This window comes from Musca autumnalis, unplaced genomic scaffold, assembly GCF_047663935.1.
Source record: "Musca autumnalis isolate F117 unplaced genomic scaffold, ASM4766393v1 scaffold_1, whole genome shotgun sequence".
Classification (NCBI taxonomy): domain Eukaryota; kingdom Metazoa; phylum Arthropoda; class Insecta; order Diptera; family Muscidae; genus Musca; species Musca autumnalis.
The window spans coordinates 285,245,352-285,266,066 of record NW_027411644.1 but is presented as its reverse complement, the minus strand read 5'-3'; the positions used below and the strand labels follow the sequence as shown (position 1 = coordinate 285,266,066).

At 35.6% G+C, this 20,715-nt stretch overlaps 2 protein-coding genes across 4 annotated transcripts in view; one reads left to right on the top strand and one right to left on the bottom strand.

Annotated features, from left to right (window-relative positions):
• Positions 1–1,175: 1,175 nt before the first annotated feature.
• Positions 1,176–5,240, top strand: DppIII (dipeptidyl peptidase 3). 3 transcript variants are annotated; one of them, XM_073961525.1, is made up of 6 exons: positions 1,176–1,334; positions 2,069–2,126; positions 2,195–2,455; positions 2,519–2,825; positions 3,150–4,041; positions 4,099–5,240. In XM_073961525.1, the coding sequence occupies exons 3-6, from the start codon at positions 2,268–2,270 to the stop codon at positions 5,097–5,099; spliced, it is 2,388 nt and encodes a 795-aa protein (XP_073817626.1). In that variant the 5' UTR covers positions 1,176–1,334; positions 2,069–2,126; positions 2,195–2,267; the 3' UTR covers positions 5,100–5,240. The 3 variants fall into 3 exon arrangements, with proteins under 3 accessions (XP_073817626.1, XP_073817628.1, XP_073817627.1); XM_073961526.1 differs by lacking the exon at positions 1,176–1,334 and adding an exon at positions 1,410–1,891; XM_073961527.1 differs by lacking the exons at positions 2,069–2,126; positions 2,195–2,455.
• Positions 5,241–5,243: 3 nt separating this feature from the next.
• The window catches only part of PolA2 (DNA polymerase alpha subunit B), a 517,680-nt gene continuing 502,208 nt past the window's right edge, over positions 5,244–20,715 (bottom strand). Inside the window, exons 4-7 of the mRNA XM_073961529.1 lie at positions 6,578–6,893; positions 5,822–6,513; positions 5,568–5,751; positions 5,244–5,510 (exon numbers count right to left, since the gene is read on the bottom strand). Coding sequence (XP_073817630.1) covers positions 5,364–5,510; positions 5,568–5,751; positions 5,822–6,513; positions 6,578–6,893 — 1,339 coding nt within the window. The 3' untranslated portion in view covers positions 5,244–5,363. The remainder of the gene's footprint in view (positions 5,511–5,567; positions 5,752–5,821; positions 6,514–6,577; positions 6,894–20,715) is intronic.

Sequence of the window (20,715 nt, the reverse complement as noted above, 5' to 3'; positions counted from 1 at the left end):
AAAACACCGCTTATAGAGGCGGTACAATATTTGTTAATATGTGTGGTATTTTGTTAAACTTGAAAAGAATAAAGCCCTAATAAACATGTGCTTTTTTGTTTTCAAAAGCAAATGATTGAATCATCTTCTCTTTTTTCAATGAATTACCAGCGACCCGAAACATTTTTGCAAGTATTCTACTTTCTGCGAGAAATTATGCATTTAGTGGAATGATATGGAAACATTCAAATTGAAAATCTAACGAGTTTTCACTCATGTTTTCCAAAATATTCAATCAAATGTGAAAAATTATTAGTTTTTTAAACTCCAATAATTTATAGACATTTCCTTGTTTTGTTTACATTTACGTTGACACTAACGTTTACAAACAAAAACAAATTCCTTTGTGGTTGTTGTTCGAGTTGTATTTGTTGTAGTATTAACTTTACCTTGTATTTGTTCTACCATGATATGAAGTATTCCCTGCTTCATTTCTGACATAATAAAATTAAAATAATAAGTTTTATTATGCCAGAAATGAAGCAGGGAATGTACGTCATTTATTTGGCAGATATTCTACGGAACTGACAAATTAAATGACGTTTATTTTATAAATCATGCTAGATGTAAAATCCGCTTTAAATTGAATTAAATTATAAATTACGAGTTGTATTAGAAGCTCTTCATTGGTGCACGACTTGTGGCCTGTTCCCGTACTTTATAAAGTGGTAAAAGTCGTAAAAGTCGTAAACGATTTTCATATAAATGTTGTGTACGGCAACGCAAAATGTGTAAAAGTGGTAAAAACTTTTTAGTTCTGGAACAGAGCTTTGATTTGAAGTTTAGTCGGGCCCATGGTACAATAAGAAAGGTAGATGCATCGGCGAATTGCTACAACAAAGCAACTTTTTTTGTAATGTAAACTGTCAAAATTTTCGCCAAATGGTCTCTTGTTGTCTCTTTTTATCGCTTGTGTTTGCCTATAAAGAGTAGACATGCTATCTCTTACTTACCGAATCATATGGTTTTTTGTTTTGATTTTTCAAGGCGAATTCCTAGTTTTTTGACGTTTTAGATTCGATCAGCTGGGCTGAGGCATCTACCTTTTTAATTGTACCATGGTCGGGCCTCATTTGTGCAGGGATTTTTATTTAGTTATTTCACATTTCCAACCCTGGCAATAACAGCTGTTTATCGCAATTGTCAGATTATCATCAATAGTCTGGCAACACTGGTTCGTACTGCAATTTCTTTTATTTACCGGTACTGTCAAATTTTATTGCATTGTCCGAATTTCAGTTTTGGCTATAGGTATATAATTTTTAAGAACAATACCGATTTTAGAAAATCAAAAGGTAAGTTAATATTAATTTATTGGATCTACTATATTTCATTCGCCAGATGGAATTGTGTAATGAAATTCTTACTTTGTTGTGTTTCGTGGCATTGTCCAGTTGTTGACATAACCTTTTTTCTTTAGGGGGTGACAGAAGAAGATGATTGATGATTGTTGTTGCGAAAAAACACAAGTCATCCAAAACTAATAAAAAAAAAGTCCTTGAACATGGACAACAGTTTTGAAATTGACACCAAGCTGTGCTTTATTTGATGTCATAATCTAAGCTTTATTATTGAATTCCAAATGTTGCGTTAACATGATCGTTTGTGGAGGAAATCAAGCTGATCTGGGTCCACCAAGATAATTAAAACCAACGATAGAGGAATTTCAGAATTCATTTTTGTTGGGATTATGAAAATCACTTGTAAAAAGTAAAATGTGTAATGCTCAGCATTTTTTTAAGAATCAAAATCAGCAAAAATCTAGATAACCATCACAAACGTGAAATGTTGCAGTGTCATCCAATGCAATAAGAAATGAATAAACAAAGAGCGAACGCAATAACTTGTATATGTACTTATAAGCGAAAAAAATTTTATCTACAAAGATATTTCTTCACCATGCACCTACTAACAAGAGCAATCATCTCATTAGATTAGCGAAAACGCTTTCACACCTTTTTCCTTAAATTATATGATTTTTGGTCCATATTCTATCAAAATTTAACTTCTATCTCTTTCCATATTTCAGTTACGATCTTGTAAATATTGAAAACAAGTCTTCTAAATTATTCACATATAGTACAAATGTAAGTACAAGAAGTTTATCAATAGGTTAGTGATTTTTCGAAATAATCAAGAAATAATCTTCTTACAGATAATATTTTAAGTCCATCAAAGCTCCTCACTGTAGCCTTCTAGTAAATAACATAAATAACAAGTTTCACAAAATGCTAAAACTAAATAGAAGACATTTCTCCCAGTCTCTTCGTATATTGCAAAAATGTACAAATTTGAAAATTCAAACCTTTAATACGGCCTATATTAGGACCAACACAACCACAACAACAACTGCAACGAAACAGCGACAGTATTTAACATCTAGTAGTTTATTAAAATTATATACAAATAATTTAAGGTATTATAATATAACTAACAAATTTCGAACTTTCTCTGAGTATTGTATTAATTTTTCTTTTAGTTCATTGCAAAATAGAAGTACCCACAACATGAGTGCATCGAATGCTTCCCACTTTGTGCTACCAAATACCCAGCCAATTGCTGATTTGGAATGTAAAAGTGCTTTTGAAAATTTAACAGACAAGGAAAAGCTGTATGCACATTACTTTAGCAAAGCTTCCTGGGATGGGGGCCTTGTTTCTTTGATACAATCTAGTCCTGAAGGTCCTCTAATCTTTTCTTTACTACATCGCGTATTTGTTGCTGAACCTTTGGAAGAATTGAAAAAGAAGGCTCTGGAAAATGGCATAACTGAAGATGAATTTACGGTGAGTTGCTGGGAAAGTAAAGGAACAGTTTTTTTTGGTTTTTTAAATATGTCATTACCCGAGAAGGAGTTTGCAAGTTTATTGGGTTTAATGTCCAGGTTAAGCTTATTCGTGTAAGCGTATTACGGGAGAGTGAGTTTTGAAGATTGTTTGTCTTATGTACTGCTAAGTACCCACCACTCGAAGATCTCTCATGATTCAACCGATTTCCTAACCTCTAAACGTTATAACAGCATAGTTAATAATGAAGGGTTTTAAAAATAACTAAAAGGACACATCCAAAATTTCTCGTATATTGAATTTATTTTCTTTTTTCTTTTCTAGGCCTTCTTAGTATATGCATGTGGGATTTTTGCCAATGCCGGCAACTACAAAGGCATGGGTGATAGTAAAATCATACCCAATTTAAGCGAGGAAAAATTTGAAGCCATAGTTAAACTTTCCGCTGCCTATGCAAATGACACAAAAGTTCCAAAAGTCTTCAACAAAGTCATCTCCCTGATTTATGCTTTGCAGCCTCGCAATGAAATTCTTGGGTTTGCACCCAATGGCATTACCACCTATTGGTCGGATAATTGTACTAAAGAAGATTCAGATGTGGTCAATGAATGGTTAACATCGAAACGTTTGGAACCCTATATGTGTCGTACATTTAAAGTTGAAGAAGATGGCAAGACCATTTATGATGTCAAATTGGGTTCAGTGGCAACCAACGATAAAGATGGCATAACATTGCCGTTGGAAGAATACAAGGGAAATTATTTCCGTGTAACACGGGGTGACTATAACAAGTTGTTGGCACGTGTTAATGCCAACTTGGAAGAGGCCAAGAAATATGCTGCCAATGAGAATCAAGTGAATATGATTGACCACTACATTAAATCCTTCCAAGAGGGATCCTTGGCAGATCACAAGGATGGTTCGAGATATTGGATTAAGGATAAGGGACCAGTAATTGAAACTTATATTGGTTTTATTGAAACCTATCGTGATCCTGCTGGTGGTAGGGCTGAATTTGAGGGATTTGTTGCCATGGTTAACAAGGAAAGTTCAGCTAAATTTGCGGAATTGGTGGCCAAAGCTGAAAAGTTATTGGAGTACTTGCCATGGACCAAGGAATATGAAAAGGATTCATATTTGAAGCCAGATTTTACATCTTTGGATGTGCTCACATTTGCCGGCAGTGGAGTACCTGCTGGTATTAACATTCCCAATTGTAAGTTTTACATATTCTTTTTTAAATAATAATTTCTAATAATATGATTCCTTACAGATGATGAAATACGCCAGGATGAGGGCTTCAAAAACGTCTCATTGGGCAATGTATTGGCCAACATCAACAAAAAGGATCCCGTACCTTTCCTCACCGAAGCCGATCAAGAACTCATGAAGGAATATAAAGTGAAATCCTTTGAGGTCCAAGTTGGTCTTCATGAACTTTTGGGTCATGGCAGTGGCAAACTATTCCGCATCGATGAAAATGGCAAATTTAATTTTGACAAGGAAACAACCAAGAATTTGATAACCGGAGAACCCATTACCACTTGGTATTTGCCTGGAGAAACGTATGATACTAAATTCGGTGCCATTGGTTCCTCCTATGAAGAGTGCCGTGCCGAAGCTGTAGGCCTCTATCTCTCATTGCAACCCGATATTTTGGAAATTTTCGGTTTCAAAGATCCTGTAGAGCAGGAGAAAATCATCTACATCAACTGGCTCTCCTTGATTTGGAATGGCATGGGTGTGGCCTTGGAAATGTTCAATCCCAAATCAAAACAATGGATGCAGGCTCATTCGCGTGCTCGTTTTGTCATCATGAAGGTATTATTGGAAGCCGGTGAAGGTTTGGTTAAAGTTGAGGAAACTGAAGAGGGTAAAAATCTACTCTTAACAGTTGATCGCACTAAAATTGCCACGGTTGGCAAGAAAGCTATTGAAGAATTCTTGAAGAAATTGCAAGTCTATAAGAGTGCTGCCGATATTGATAGTGCCACAAAAATGTATGAACATTATTCGGAGGTTAGTGAAGGTGGCTCACATCCTTGGGCTAAGTGGCGTGACATTTGTTTGGCACACAAAAAACCAAGGGTAATTTTGGTACAAGCCAACACCCAAGAGGAAAATAATGCCGTGCAATTGAAAACCTATGATGCCACACACGAGGGCTACATTAAGTCATGGGTGGAACGTTATCCCAACACTGATGTGGATGACATTTTGGAGGAAATTGTGGAACATGATAAGAAGTATTTCCCCTGTGCCTTTGGCAATTGATGAAGAGAAAAAACAGCCGTTTTAAACAAAACAGCTAATACCGTCAATAGCATTTTTTTTGGAAATTTTTGAGACTTTATAATGATTGTTAATTTGTTTAAAAAACATAACAAAAAATAAATAATGTAAATGTTTACGCAAGCATTTTGTAAGATTTAATTTTTATTTTAATAATTTTCAACAACTTTTCTACGTTTAATCAATATAGTTTTGCAGCACTAAGTCCATTTGTCCTTGCCATGATTTGTCCTTGTGATGGTCCATTTAAACTTTACGCACTTGACATCCAACATAATTAAAGAGGTTGGCTTCCTCCTTGGGGGCTGGGGGATTTATAATGAAACGAGCAAATGTGCCACCATTACTGTCTGCCAAACGTCCGGGATTAATGGCCAAACATCCATTGACAACCTGAAGGTATAGGTAATTGTAATCATTTTGTTTGAAATGTACAATAATTATATTTACCCTTAAGAAACACTTCTGGGTACTGGGCAAAATTAAAATATTTGGAATTTTCTCAATCCGAGCATATTTGTTGGCCAAATCACTGTCCAAACACATTTGATCTTCTTTGGGATGATTAAGGGGATAAAATGACTTCTGTTGTAACAAATAGTTGACAACCCGTTTGACTTTGTCACCAGCATTGCTGCAAAAAATAACAAAAAATATCAGTAAATAAAATTCATAAATCATATCGCCAATTTGCAACTACTTACACAGCCAACTCCTCTGACAGGATGTGATCAACAATATCCGTAGAAGTCATGCCAATAACCAAACCATTTAAATCCACAATTGAGGGATCCGGTAACATATGGACATTGGGGAATGCTTTCTTCATTTGTATGGCCATTGTGGGATAAACACAATCAGCATGGGCATCACGATGTGAAGCCACCACAAGTATTGTGGTCTCCTGGCCAATGGCTTCAACAATACCTGTTATCATTTTTTCAAAAAATGCCTCAAATGTTTCGGCCAAGGTTACATTGTCACTAATGACTTTATGATCGGCTTCCATAAATGGTCCACAGAGTATCAAAACATTTGGACGATTCTCCTTCAAATACATAACTAAATCTTGCAATGGATCATAAATCAAATCATCATCATTGGTATAGGGACCAGCAGCTATGACAAAACTTAAACGATCAGCAATTTGTGGTGGTTTGGGTGGTAGAAGATTTTGTTCCGTTATTACTTCTTCAACCATAAAGACATCACCTTTGGGATTCATGCCGGAGACCATAATAACTTGACCGGGAAATATGCCCACCGATTTGGCTTTGGAAAAATTCAAGCGAACCGTATGACAGCTTGCCTCATTCGATCCCACCAATATGGTGGATGACGGATCCAAGGGTCCATCATAGTCACTGTGTACAATGCCAATGGTTTTGATGACATCCTGCAGGGTAATAAATAAAATAAATATATTTTCAAATTAAATAAAGTAATCGTGTTTAGCTCACCTGAGAATGCATATCCACCTGACCCAAATCATAGTCATCGATGTCCTCGCCAAATACCTTCCTACACAAAGCTTTACCAATTTCAAAAATGCGGTCTCCAGCAATTTCTGCCTTTTCATAGAGATTATCAAACATATATTTGGCTTTGGTACCGGGTCCCAAGCAGTTTCCGTCATGCTGTAGTAGCTGTTTTATGCTAATTCTTGGCTGTGGTGTGGTGAACGACCACTGAGCATTGGTGATAAGTGAAGGGTTGCCGAAGGTGTAGACAATTTTTCCGGAACCAGGAGCAGCGGTATGTGTACGAGGCGTTCCACTGTAAATAGAGAAAATTAAAAAAAAATTAGAGCTTCCTTCATCAACAGCAAATCAATAACCGCAGATTTTTTAAAGGACATTTTTTCATCTAACATCCAAATGATTATCGTAGATTTTTTAAAGAATATTTTTTCATTCAACTAACAAACGTGGGCGTTTTAAAGAATATCGTGGATTTTTTGAAGAATATTTTTTTTCTCAAGCAATAATTGTGGATATTAAAGAATATTTTTTCATTCTACCAACAATCGTGGATTTTTAAAGAATTTTTGGACCAGGATGAATGTTTGGACTGTATTCGGATCGATCTGAAATTTTTATCACAGGTAGGGCTTGCCGTGCTGATCACGCCAATATGTATATCATGGGCAGGAAGTCCATACTTCCCGAGATATAGGCTCCGAAAGTTAAAAAATTCCATTGGTTTTGACGATAAGTTTAGTTTAAATCGAAATTTTTTCATATATAGCCGGCCTTTGACCGGGGATTTAAGACTTTCTCCTATGGACAGGAAGAAATCTCGGCTAACGCGAACAAAATTTTCCCTTAAACCGAATTTTTTTTTATCATCGATCTGAATCCAGTCCGTATATTCAACTTATGCCGAATATTTTTTCTCAACCAACAATCGTGGATTTTTAAAGAATATTTTTTCATCCAATCAATAGTCGTGGATTCTTCAAAGAACATTTTTCATCCATTCAATAATCATGGATATTTTAAAGAATATTTTTTCATCCAACCAATAATCGTGGATTCTTTAAAGAATATTTTTTCATCCAACCAGTAATCGTGGATTTTTTAAATATTTTTTCATCCAACCAGTTTCATGGATTTTTTAAAGAATATTTTTTCATCCAACCAGTAAACGTGGATTTTTTAAACAATATTTTTTCATTCAACCAGTAAACGTGGATTTTTTAAACAATATTTTTTCATCCAACCAGTAAACGTGGATTTTTTAAACAATATTTTTTTATCCAACCAGTAAACGTGGATTTTTTAAACAATATTTTTTCATCCAACCAGCAAACGTGGATTTTTTAAAGAATATTTTTTCATCCAACCAGTAAACGTGGATTTTTTAAAGAATATTTTTTCATCCAACCAGTAATCGTGGATTTTTGAAAAGAAAATTTTTTCATCCAACAAATAATCGTGGATTTTTTAAAGAAAATTTTTTCGTCCAACCAGTAATCGTGGATTTTTTAAAGAAAATTTTTTCATCCAACCAGTAATCGTGGATTTTTGAAAAGAAAATTTTTTCTTCCACCCAATAATCGTGGGTTTTTTAAAAGAATATTTTTTGAACCAACCAATTATCGTGGATATTTTAAAGAATATTTTTTCATCCAACCAGTAATCGTGGATTTTTTAAAGAATATTTTTTCATCCAACCAGTAATCGTGGATTTTTTAAAGAATATTTTTTTCATCCAACCAGTAATCGTGAATTTTTTAAAGAATATTTTTTTCATGCAACCAGTAATCGTGAATTTTTTAAAGAACATTTTTTCATCCAACCAGTTATCGTGAATTCCTTAAAGAATATGTTTTCATCCACCCAATAATCGTGGATTTTTTTAAAGAATATTTTTTCAGCCAACCAGTAGTCGTGGATTTTTTAAAGAATATTTTTTCATCCAACCAGTAGTCGTGGATTTTTTAAAGAATATTTTTTCATCCAACCAGTAGTCGTGGATTTTTTAAAGAATATTTTTTCATCCAACCAGTAGTCGTGGATTTTTTAAAGAATATTTTTTTCAACCAACAACTTTCATCCTTCAACTTCTAAATATGGAGCATGAACATTAATCTAATATTGCATTATTGTAAGGTGAATAATTTGCCAAAGTTGACTTAGAGATAATAACAATATTTTAACCATATGTCAGCACATAAAGCAAAACTGAATTGCCAAACTGAAGTTAACAGGAAAAATCGATTTGAATATTTGACCAAAAAACAAAAACATTCTTTGCATCTTTTTTTGCAATTTCAAACATGGACATTACACAAAAATCATTGCATGTAGGCGGATGATTTAATGCAGAATTGCAAGAAGTATGGTAAACATGTTCAAGCTCGCAAGTGCACTATGTACCACCACTAACTCCCATGTCAGTGGACAGGCAGCCTGACTAGCGCTAGCCAGGCAGTTAAGGCAAATGTCAAATATTTGATATAAATTTAGGATTAAATTGCTAGAATTTGGCGCTTTTAGCCTAAATTCCTGTGGCATTTCTTTTGAACGTGAGGCTATCTTGGAGTAACCTTGTTGTTGCATTAAATTTTCGACTGTTTCGAGTTCACCACGTTGAGGTGATCATCCCAAGAAAAGCGAACGAATGAAAAAAGAAACAAAAACTATAATAACAAATGTTTAAAGTCTGGTTTGGGGCCAAAAAAAAGTAGAAGGTGTTTGTAGTGTGGCTGATGTCTGTCGAAAGAAAAGAAAAATAAGGACAGAGTGAGTCTGGGTTGGAAGTAATCTTAAAGTCTATGATTTTATTTAAATTTCTTTTTTGTCTTTTTCTTTGTCACTAAACTCTGCGGCCACAAAGAGTCAGCCACGTTTATTTATTTAACATTTTCGTCTGCCATGACAACAGTCAATTTGTTGGTGTTGTTGTATTTGCTGCAATTGCCATTTGTTTCAATTCGATGGTCATACTTTTGCACCGACACACACACAAGTTAAAATCATGATATGACTTTTAGTGGACGGATTTAGCAGCTAAATCACAAAAAAAAACGAAACAAAAATTTTTTTTCTACAAAAAAATGGACAAACACCATAAAGGTTCAAAAGATCGCCTTAAGCTTTCTTCCCATTTATGAAGAAAATGTGCATGGAACAGTTTTTCTTTTGGTGGCATACTTTTTGGTGGCCAAAAGGTTTGGAAATGTTGGGTAATGGAACGTAAGGTTGGACCTAAGGGCCTCATTGGAATAATAGGGGTAAGCATAACACGCCAATTAAAAACAAATGGTTAAATCATCTGAAGAGCTGCAACATTGGAGCCGGTATAGGTGAATTGTGGGCAACGGTTAAGTCACTCTCGAACCCTGGAAGAAGGGAAGATAGGACCTCAGTCACGTTTGGCGACGTTACGTTGACTGACCCGAAAAGGTGCGCAAGTAATTTCAATCGACAGTTTGTCGAGCATCCCGAGAGTGACAGGGCGAAGAGAAGAGTATTACGTCGCATCAGATCTCTTCCTGCCGAGGATGAACCACCACAATTTACAATGGATGATGTTGCCAATGCCATCAGGAACGCTAAATCATCCAATCGTTGGGCCCCGATGGAATCTCCATGGTAATGTTGAAGCAAACGTTGGATAGTCAACTATATGTGTGGACGCCAGTCGTACGTGGAATTCAGGAATAAGAAGTCCAAACCCCGTAGAGTGAAACAGGGAGTTCCCCAAGGTAGGGTGATATCTCCGGAACTGTTTAACCTCTACCTCTCCTGTATTCCACCCCCTCCCGACGGCATTGAGATCGTGACGTATGCGGATGATTGCACGATCTTGGCGTCGGGTACCTATCCTGATGACATCTGTGAGAGACTGAACAACTATTTAAATGATCTTACCACCTTTTTCCATTCGAGGAATATGCAGATTTCCCCCACAAAATCTACAGCCACTCTGTTCACCACATGGACAGCGCAGTTTGGACGTGAGTTGAATGTCGTGGTCGACGGTAGCAGAATTCCGACCACAAACTGCCCTAAAATTTTAGGGGTCACATTCGACACTATATTCACGTCGTGCGCACACGCCACAGCTATCTGCGACAAGTTGAAAAGTAGGAACAAGGTCCTCAAGTCCCTGGCCGGCAGCACTTGGGGTGCAGATAAAGAAACCTTGTTGACCACATATAACGCGATAGGTCGGTCTGTGGTAAGCTATGCGGCTCCAGTCTGGTCCCCGAGATTTTGTGATTCGAACTGGAAAAAGATTCAAACTTGCCAGAATGCAGCCCTGAGAACAGCGACAGGGTGCCTCCTCAAATCTTCAGTGGACCATCTACATGAGGAGGCAAAAATTCTTCCTGTAAAGCAACACAATGAGATGCTTTCGTTGCAGTACCTGCTTGGATGTTATCGTGTGAGCCATCCCAATCACCATCTTGTGGGTAGGCCCGGCCCATTCAGGGAGATCAGGAAGGATATCCATGCTCTAGAGGGAGAGGTCCAACGATACAGGAGATAACCCCTAGATCAACAAGCATATCAAGCAGGTTTGAATAGCATTTACACGGACGCAGTTGCCAAGGCCTTAAGCAATTATAGTGTGAATAAAGTATTCGGAGTACATCCCCCATCTATCGCAGCTGAGGAGCGTCAGCTGGCACGACAAACCAGAGTAGTTTTTGGATCAACTACGCTCGGGATATTGCAGTCGCCTAAATTCTTATTGGGCGGAAATCGATCGCGCCGTGCAAGACATCTGCCCAGTATGCGGCATGGGCCCGCACGACACACAACACCTTTTTAACTGCCCCGCCAAACCTACCCATCTAACTCCAGTGGATCTATGGCTACATCCCATCGAAGCAGCCACTTTTCTGGAACTGGAGATAGACCCAGAGCCAGATTGAACAGAGGAACAAACAAATAAACATAACAAAAACACTGTTACAACAACAACATTAAAAACCTATTCCTTAAACAATCCACGATTACTGGTTGAATGAAAAACATTTTCTTTAAAAAATCCACGATTACTGGTTGAATGAAAAACATTTTCTTTAAAAAATCCACGATTACTGGTTGAATGAAAAACATTTTCTTTAAAAAATCCACGATTACTGGTTGAATGAAAAACATTTTCTTTAAAAAATCCACGATTACTGGTTGAATGAAAAAAATTTTCTTTAAAAAATCCACGATTACTGGTTGAATGAAAAAAAATTTCTTTAAAAAACCCACGATTATAGGTTGAATGAAAAAAAAATTCTTTAAAAAATCCACGATTACTGGTTGAATGAAAAAAATTTTCTTTAAAAAATCCGCGATTACTGGTTGAATGAAAAAAAATTTCTTTAAAAAACCCACGATTATAGGTTGAATGAAAAAATTTTTCTTTAAAAAATCCACGATAACTGGTTGAATGAAAAAATATTCTTTAAAAAATCCACGATTACAGGTTGAATGAAAAAAATTTTCTTTAAAAAATCCACGATTACTGGTTGAATGAAAAAAATTTTCTTTAAAAAATCCACGATTACTGGTTGAAGGAAAAAAAGTTCTTTAAAAAACCCACGATTACTGGTTAAATGAAAAAATATTCTTTAAAAAATCCACGATTTCTGGTTGAATGAGAAAATATTCTTTAAAAAATCCGCGATTACTGGTTGAATGAAAAAATAATCTTTAAAAAATCCACGATTACTGGTTGAATGAAAAAATATTCTTTAAAAAATCCACTATTACTGGTTAAATGAAAAAATATTCTTTAAAAAATCCACGATTACTGAATGAAAAAATATTCTTTAAAAAATCCACGATTACTGAATGAAAAAATATTCTTTAAAAAATCCACGATTACTGAATGAAAAAATATTCTTAAAAAATCCAAGATTATTGGTTGTATGAAAAAAATATTCTTTAAAAAATCCACGGTTACTGGTTGAATGAAAAAATATTCTTAAAAAATCCACGATTATTGGTTGTATGAAAAAAATATTCTTTAAAAAATCCACGGTTACTGGTTGAATGAAAAAATATTCTTTAAAAAATCCACGATTACAGGTTGAATGAAAAAAATTTTCTTTAAAAAATCCACGATTACTGGTTGAATGAAAAAAATTTTCTTTAAAAAATCCACGATTACTGGTTGAATGAAAAAAAATTCTTTAAAAAACCCACGATTACTGGTTGAATGAAAAAATATTCTTTAAAAAATCCACGATTTCTGGTTGAATGAAAAAATATTCTTTAAAAAATCCACGATTACTGGTTGAATGAAAAAATAATCTTTAAAAAATCCACGATTACTGGTTAAATGAAAAAATATTCTTTAAAAAATCCACTATTACTGGTTAAATGAAAAAATATTCTTTAAAAAATCCACGATTACTGGTTAAATGAAAAAATATTCTTTAAAAAATCCACGATTACTGAATGAAAAAATATTCTTTAAAAAATCCACGATTACTGAATGAAAAAATATTCTTTAAAAAATCCACGATTATTGGTTGTATGCAAAAAATATTCTTTAAAAAATCCACGGTTACTGGTTGAATGAAAAAATATTCTTTAAAAAATCCACGATTACTGGTTGAATGAAAAAAAATTTCTTTAAAAAATCCACAATTACTGGTTGAATGAAAAAATATTCTTTAAAAAATCCACAATTACTGGTTGAATGAAAAAATATTCTTTAAAAAATCCACGATTACTGGTTGAATGAAAAAATATTCTTTAAAAAATCCACGATTACTGGTTGAATGAAAAAATATTCTTAAAAAAATCCACGATTATTGGTTGTATGAAAAAAATATTCTTTAAAAAATCCACGATTACTGGTTGAATAAAAAAAATAATCTTTAAAAATCCACGATTACTGGTTGAATAAAAAAAAAATATTCTATAAAAAATCCACGATTACTGGTTGAATGAAAAAATATTTTTTAAAAAATCCACGATTACTGGTTGAATGAAAAAAATATTCTTTAAAAAATCCACGATTACTGGTTGAATGAAAAAATATTCTTAAAAAAATCCACGATTATTGGTTGTATGAAAAAAATATTCTTTAAAAAATCCACGGTTACTGGTTGAATGAAAAAATATTCTTTAAAAAATCCACGATTACTGGTTGAATGAAAAAATATTCTTTAAAAATCCACGATTACTGGTTGAATGAAAAAATATTCTTTAAAAAATCCACGATTACTGGTTGAATGAAAAAAATATTCTTTAAAAAATCCACGATTACTGGTTGAATGAAAAAATATTCTTAAAAAAATCCACGATTACTGGTTGAATGAAAAAATATTTTTTAAAAAATCTACGATTACTGGCTGAATGAAAAAATATTCTATAAAAATCCATGATCACTGGTTGAATGAAAAAATATTCTTAAAAAAATCCACGATTACTGGTTGAATGAAAAAAATTTCTTTAAAAAATCCTCGATTACTGGTTGAATGAAAAAAATATTCTTTAAAAAATCCACGATTACTGGTTGAATGAAAAAATATTCTTTAAAAATCCACGATTACTGGTTGAATGAAAAAATATTCTTTAAAAAATCCACGGTTACTGGTTGAATGAAAAAATTTTCTTTAAAAAATCCACGATTATTGGTTGTATGAAAAAAATATTCTTTAAAAAATCCACGGTTACTGGTTGAATGAAAAAATATTCTTTAAAAAATCCACGATTACTGGTTGAATGAAAAAATATTCTTTAAAAAATCCACGATTACTGGTTGAATGAAAAAATATTCTTTAAAAAATCCACGATTACTGAATGAAAAAATATTCTTTAAAAATCCACGATTATTGGTTGTATGAAAAAAATATTCTTTAAAAAATCCACGGTTACTGGTTGAATGAAAAAATATTCTTTAAAAAATCCACGATTACTGGTTGAATGAAAAAAAATTTCTTTAAAAAATCCACGATTACTGGTTGAATGAAAAAATATTCTTTAAGAAATCCACGATAATTGGTTGTGTGAAAAAATATTCTTAAAAAATCCACGATTATTGGTTGTATGAAAAAATATTCTTTAAAAAATCCACGATTACTGGTTGTATGAGAAAAATTTTCTTTAAAAAATCCACGATTGCTGGTTGTATGAAAAAAATTTTCTTTAAAAAATCCACGATTACTGGTTGAATGAAAAAATTTTTCTTTAAAAAATCCACGATTACTGGTTGAATGAAAAAATATTCTTTAAAAAATCCACGATTACAGGTTGAATGAAAAAATATTCTTAAAAAAATCCACGATTACTGGTTGAATGAAAAAATATTGTTTAAAAAACCCACGATTACTGGTTGAATGAAAAATATTCTTTAAAAAATCCACGATTATTGTTTGTTTAAAAAATATTCTTTTAAAAATCCACGATTATTGTTTGTTTAGAAAATATTCTTTTAAAAATCCACGATTATTGGCTGTGAAAAAAAATTCTTTAAAAATCCATTATTATTTGTTGGATGAAAAAATATTCTTTAAAAAATCCACGATTATTGGTTGTATGAAAAAATATTCTTAAAAAATCCACGATTATTGGTTGTATAAAAAAATATTCTTTAAATATCCACAATTATTGGTTGTATGAAAAATATTCTTTAAAAAATCGACGATTATTGTTGCCTGAAAAAATATGACAAAATGTTCACGGCCCCATTTTCGTAGTGCCTTCTGTTGCAACCATGTACAGGTTTACACTAAAACTGTTGCTATCTATTCCATCCAGCAGCATTAGATACAATGAAAAAAAAAACCAAAAATAAATCTAAACAAAAACCTAGCAACCAAACACCAACCACATTGCATAATGGCTCCCCCAAAGCAAATATGAACGAAAACTCACCGTGATTTTCGGCTAGAATTGCAGTAAATGTGGCACCAAAGACACAACATGAGGCAGTAATCACGTTGTGAACACGATTCAACACCACTCTTAAGCGAGTAACATACGTGCGGTGCATACTCACTGCTGCATTATGAATGCTGCATGCTGTTGTGGTGGTGTTGGCGGCGATCCTAGTGTTGGGATGGCAACAATTTATTTGTTGCATTTATTCTTAAATAGTACTGCAATGAGAGGAGCAGGAACAACATTCTGTGGAATTAGCAGTCATCTAATCGAAATAGTAAAATTTTTGATATTTAAAACTAAAGTTTTTCTCAAATTAATTAAAGATTTTAAGAAACATAAACCAACATATACCGAAGTGTATAATTATGTATGAATATATTAGCTTTGTTCTTTTCCTTTTTAAATAGTAAAAGTAGCAAAAGAGAGAAGTGTCAAACTTGGTCTCACGTAACAAGTTTTGCACTAAAGTAAAGGAACGGATAAGTAGTAGATCTGACAGCAATGTAAAAAAACATGGCTGCTTAAAAAAATAACAGCCAACAAGATACATTTCACTGTTTTTTCTTTCACTTTATTGCATTTTTAATTATTTATATTTATTTTATTTCTTCATATTTTGCTTTGACGGTGCGCGTTGTTTTCTTTTTTCTTTTGCCCTAATTGTCAAATAAATATCAAATCAGCCGTTTGACAGATTTTCAAGCTTCAAGTTTTACTACTTTTTGGGGTTAAGGAACGCTTTCTGAATTAAAAATGGTAAAACTGGTAAAACTTTAAGAAACTTTAACGTAAAGGAGCAAAGCTAGTGTTTATTAAAGGTGTTTGTAAATTCGATACACAACTTTTGGATTGTGTCTAAAATATGTTGTAGTGGCGCCATCTGGTGACGAATATATTAACATAATAATTTAAATTTAGTGTGTGTCTATGCTAAAGAGTGGCAATACCAAATCAATCAAGTGACAACTCTACGCTTTGGCAACATTGATAGCTGCGTGCCCCATCATTCCCCTCCTACTAAGCAGCTAGTTAATTTATTTGTTTATCACGATTTATTTCAATAAATTTCAAAAACAATTGGAAGGACATTTCCACCTGTGACTTTCTTTGATTGCTAACATCCTATTAAGCTGAACACCTGGCTCAATATGGGTTAATCCACATTTTCCGTAAATTCCATTAACTTATTTAGAATTTCAATATCGACTTCCGTAAGTCATTTATTTGCAATAATACAAGTATTAAACTAGTTTGGGTTTTTGGAAAATAATTTATTGTTATTTTAATTTATGACCACCACCCAATACAAATTGCCCACTCCGTTGCAAATGTAAAATGTAGAGCAACATTTTATTGAAATTGCATGAAATCATATTAAAAATCAATAACACGATAATTGAACATAAATTAGAGACAAACAATGCAAACAAAAACAAAACAAAAGAGACAAATGATTAAAGCGTAAACGTTTTTGGAGTGAAACAAATTAGATTCCTTTTTTCAATAGCTAATATTAGTAGAAGATACGGAAAAGAAAGAAGACTTTTGTAGTCTGCTTTTATAAGACGATTTGAAACCAAATTTGATCGAATTACCAGCAAACTATTTTTGTAAAAAAATTTGTTTCAGTGTAAATATTTTCAAAGAACGAATTTGTTTCGAAGTTGGTTTCCAATTGGTCCATTAGATTGCAAACAATCTGAGTTTTTATATAAAATATGAAATATAAAACAAAAAATATATAAAGCATAAAATATGTATAAAATATAAAGTGTAAAATATGAAATATAAACTATAAAATATTAAATATAACATATAAAAAAAAAAAACAAAATATTTTCTTAATTGACTATCTTAAATCTCTATCACACCAAATTCCTATTTTCAGTGTTATTGATTAATATCTAATTGTTGTTGTTGTTGTAACAGTGTTTGTTATTATGTTTGTATGTTCGTTCTTCTGTTCAATCTGGCTCTGGGCCTATCTCCAGTTCCAGGAAAGCTATCTCCAGTTCCAGGAAAGTGGCTGCTTCGATGGGATGTAACCACAGATCCACTGGAGTTAGATGAGTAGGTTTGGCTGGGCAGTTGAAAAGGTGTTTTGTGTCGTGCGGGCCCATGCCACATACTGGGCAGATGTCTTGCACGGAGCGGTCAATTTCCGCCCAATAAGAATTTAGGCGACTGCAATATCAAGAGCGTAGTTGAGCCAAAACTACTCGATATGCTTGTTGATCTAGGGGTTCTCTCCTGTATCGTTGGACCTCTCCCTCTAGAGCATGGATATCCTTCCTGATCTGCCTGAATGTGTTGGGCCTACCCACAAGATAGTGATTGGGATGGCTCACACGGTAACAGCCAAGCAGGTACTGCAACGAAAGCATCTCATTGTGTCGCTTTACCAGAATCTTTGCCTCCTCATGTAGATGGTCCACTGAAGATTTGAGGAGGCACCCTGTTGCTGTTTTCAGGGCGGCATTCTGGCAAGTTTGAATCTTTTTCCAATTCGTATCACATAATATCGGGGACCAGCAGACCGACCTATCGCATTATATGTGGTCAACAAGGCTTCTTTATCTGCACCCCAAGTGCTGCCGGCTAGGGACTTGAGGACCTTGTTTCTACTTTTCAGTCTGTCGCAGATAGCTGTGGCGTGCGCGCACGACGTCAAAGTAGTGTCGAATGTGACCCCTAAAATGTTGGGGCAGTTTGTGGTCGGAATTCTGCTACCGTCGACCACGACACTCAATTCTCTTCCAAACTACGCTGTCCATGTGGTGAACAGAGTGGCTGTTGATTTTGTGGCGGAAATCTGCATATTAAACTACGCTGTCCATGTGGTGAACAGAGTGGCTGTTGATTTTGTGGCGGAAATCTGCATATTCCTCGAATGGAAAAAGGTGGTAAAATCGGTTAAATAGTTGTTCAGTCTCTCACATATGTCATCAGGATAGGTACCCGCATACGTTAGATTTCATCCGAATACGTTACGATTTCGATGCCGTCTGGAGGGGGCGGAATACAGGTGAGGTAGAGGTTAAACAGTTCCGGAGATATCACCCCACCTTGGGGAACTCCCTGTTTCACTCTACGGGGTTTAGACTTCTTGTTCCTGAATTCCACGTACGACTGGCGTCCATACATATACTTGACTATCCAACGTTTCAAGCTTGGCCGGAGGGTTGTCTGCTTAATGTCCTCATACAGCGTGGAGTGCCTGACTGTATCAAAGGCTTTTGATAAGTCAACCGCCACCATTACTGTTCTGTCGCACGGCCGTCTTTGGTTGAGTCCTTGACAAATATGTGTTGTAATGGCGTGCAGCGCAGTTGTCGTGCTGTGCTGCTTACGGAATCCATGTTGATGATCGGCAACTTGATAGCTATTTCTGATACTGGGGAGGACTAAGGCCTCAAGGGTCTTTGCTACGGGCGACAAAAGCGAAATTGATTCGCTTTTGCTGGCATCCTTGACGGGCTTCCGTAGTGGGACCACCCTGCCCATTTTCCAGACTTCGGGAGCAATGAGGGTGGATAGCGACAAGTTGAGAACATTCGTGAGATACTCCACTCCCGGCTCATCCAGCTGTTTCAACATTACCATTGTAAACTGTGGTGGTTAGTCCTCGGCAGGAAGAGATTTGATGCGACGTAATACTCTTCTCTTCGCCTGTCACTTTCGGGGTGCTCAACTGTCGATTGAAATAACTTGCGCACCTCTTCGGGTCAGTCAACGTAACGTCGCCAAACGTGACTGAGGTCCTATCTTCCCTTCTTCCAGGGTTCGAGAGTGACCTAATCGTTGCCCACAATTCACCTATACCGGCTCCAACTCTTCGGATGATTTAACCACTTGTTCCGCTTATGCTCGCCGACCAGACTTTTAACTTCCAGTGTCAGCTCCCTGACTCTGGGGTCATTGGGGTTGGTTCGGCGAAGCTCATCACGCTCATTTGCTAATCCCGTCGCCTCTGCTGTGAAGTTTGGTCTTACTTCGGGTATTCGACCACCAGGGATATGGCGAGCGGCTGCAGCAGTGATGATGTCTCGGAACGTCCTTTCCGCTACCCGAACAGTTCAGAGGTAATGAAATCGGGTGGTCTGCTAATGGAGACAATTATGGGGAGATGGTCTGATCCAAGGGAAATGACGGGTTGCCAGGTAACGTCATTTGTCAGACCAGGTCACACGATGGTTATGTCTGGCGAGCTGTGACACTCTCCTCTAATTCTCATTGACCGTGGAAAACGTAGAGCTGTCAATCTGCTCAGCCAGCGCTGTACCTCTCTGGTCGTTTCCGAGGGCCGAATGCCACATCTCATGATGTGCATTAAAGTCCCCCACCAGACGATTATTGCCTTCCAAAAGCGGGCTAATGTTAGGCACGTAATCTGAGATGCAGATATTTCTCGGCGTGATGTATACGTTCAGCAACTCTATCTCGTCAGCCTGACTGCTACCCCCATATAGTCAATGTACGGGTCATTAGAGACAGGCTCAAGCGAGATAGGTCTGTATTGGACAGACTGGTGCAATAGGGAAGCTAATCCCCCACCTCCACTTCTGGTGCGATCCTTCCTTAGCACGTTGTAACCATCCTTAGCACGTTGTAACCATTGCACCTCAGCGACCTTGATATTCCTCCGACTCATGAAATCTACTATTTCCTCGATCTTACCTCGGTGTCCATTGCAATTAAATTGCAAAAAGGATGCATTTTCCGGGATTGGGACAACAACGGCTTGCGTTAAAGGCTGCATGTGCGGTTGTTGTCGAGGGGACTGCGGGGGATGACGATGACGACTCACTGGGGACTCTATTTACACAGCATGCAGCAACATAGTCCCTGACGTAGTCCCTCACGTGGACAAGTCCAGAGCAACCCCTTAGATGCACCCACTACTGACATCTATTGCATCTCACCGAAGGCTGGATGTGGGTGAAGATGCGGATGTGACAAATCGAGCACAAATATATTGGTCCTGGGTTTTCCTCCGTCCCGGCACGGACCAAAAGGATTGAGCAGGCATTCCGGGATATGCTGCTCCCAACACAGAAAAACGAAACAAATACAAGCATATGTGCACTGAGGTGGCAGCCGCTGGCGGGAACCATGATGTTGTGTAGTTCCGGGTCAATCCGGTACAAAGAACAAAGGAAAAGAAAGAAGACTGCTTTTATAAGACGATTTGAAACCAAATTTGATCGAATTACTGATTACTAAAATAAAATTTTGTTTGAGTGAAAATA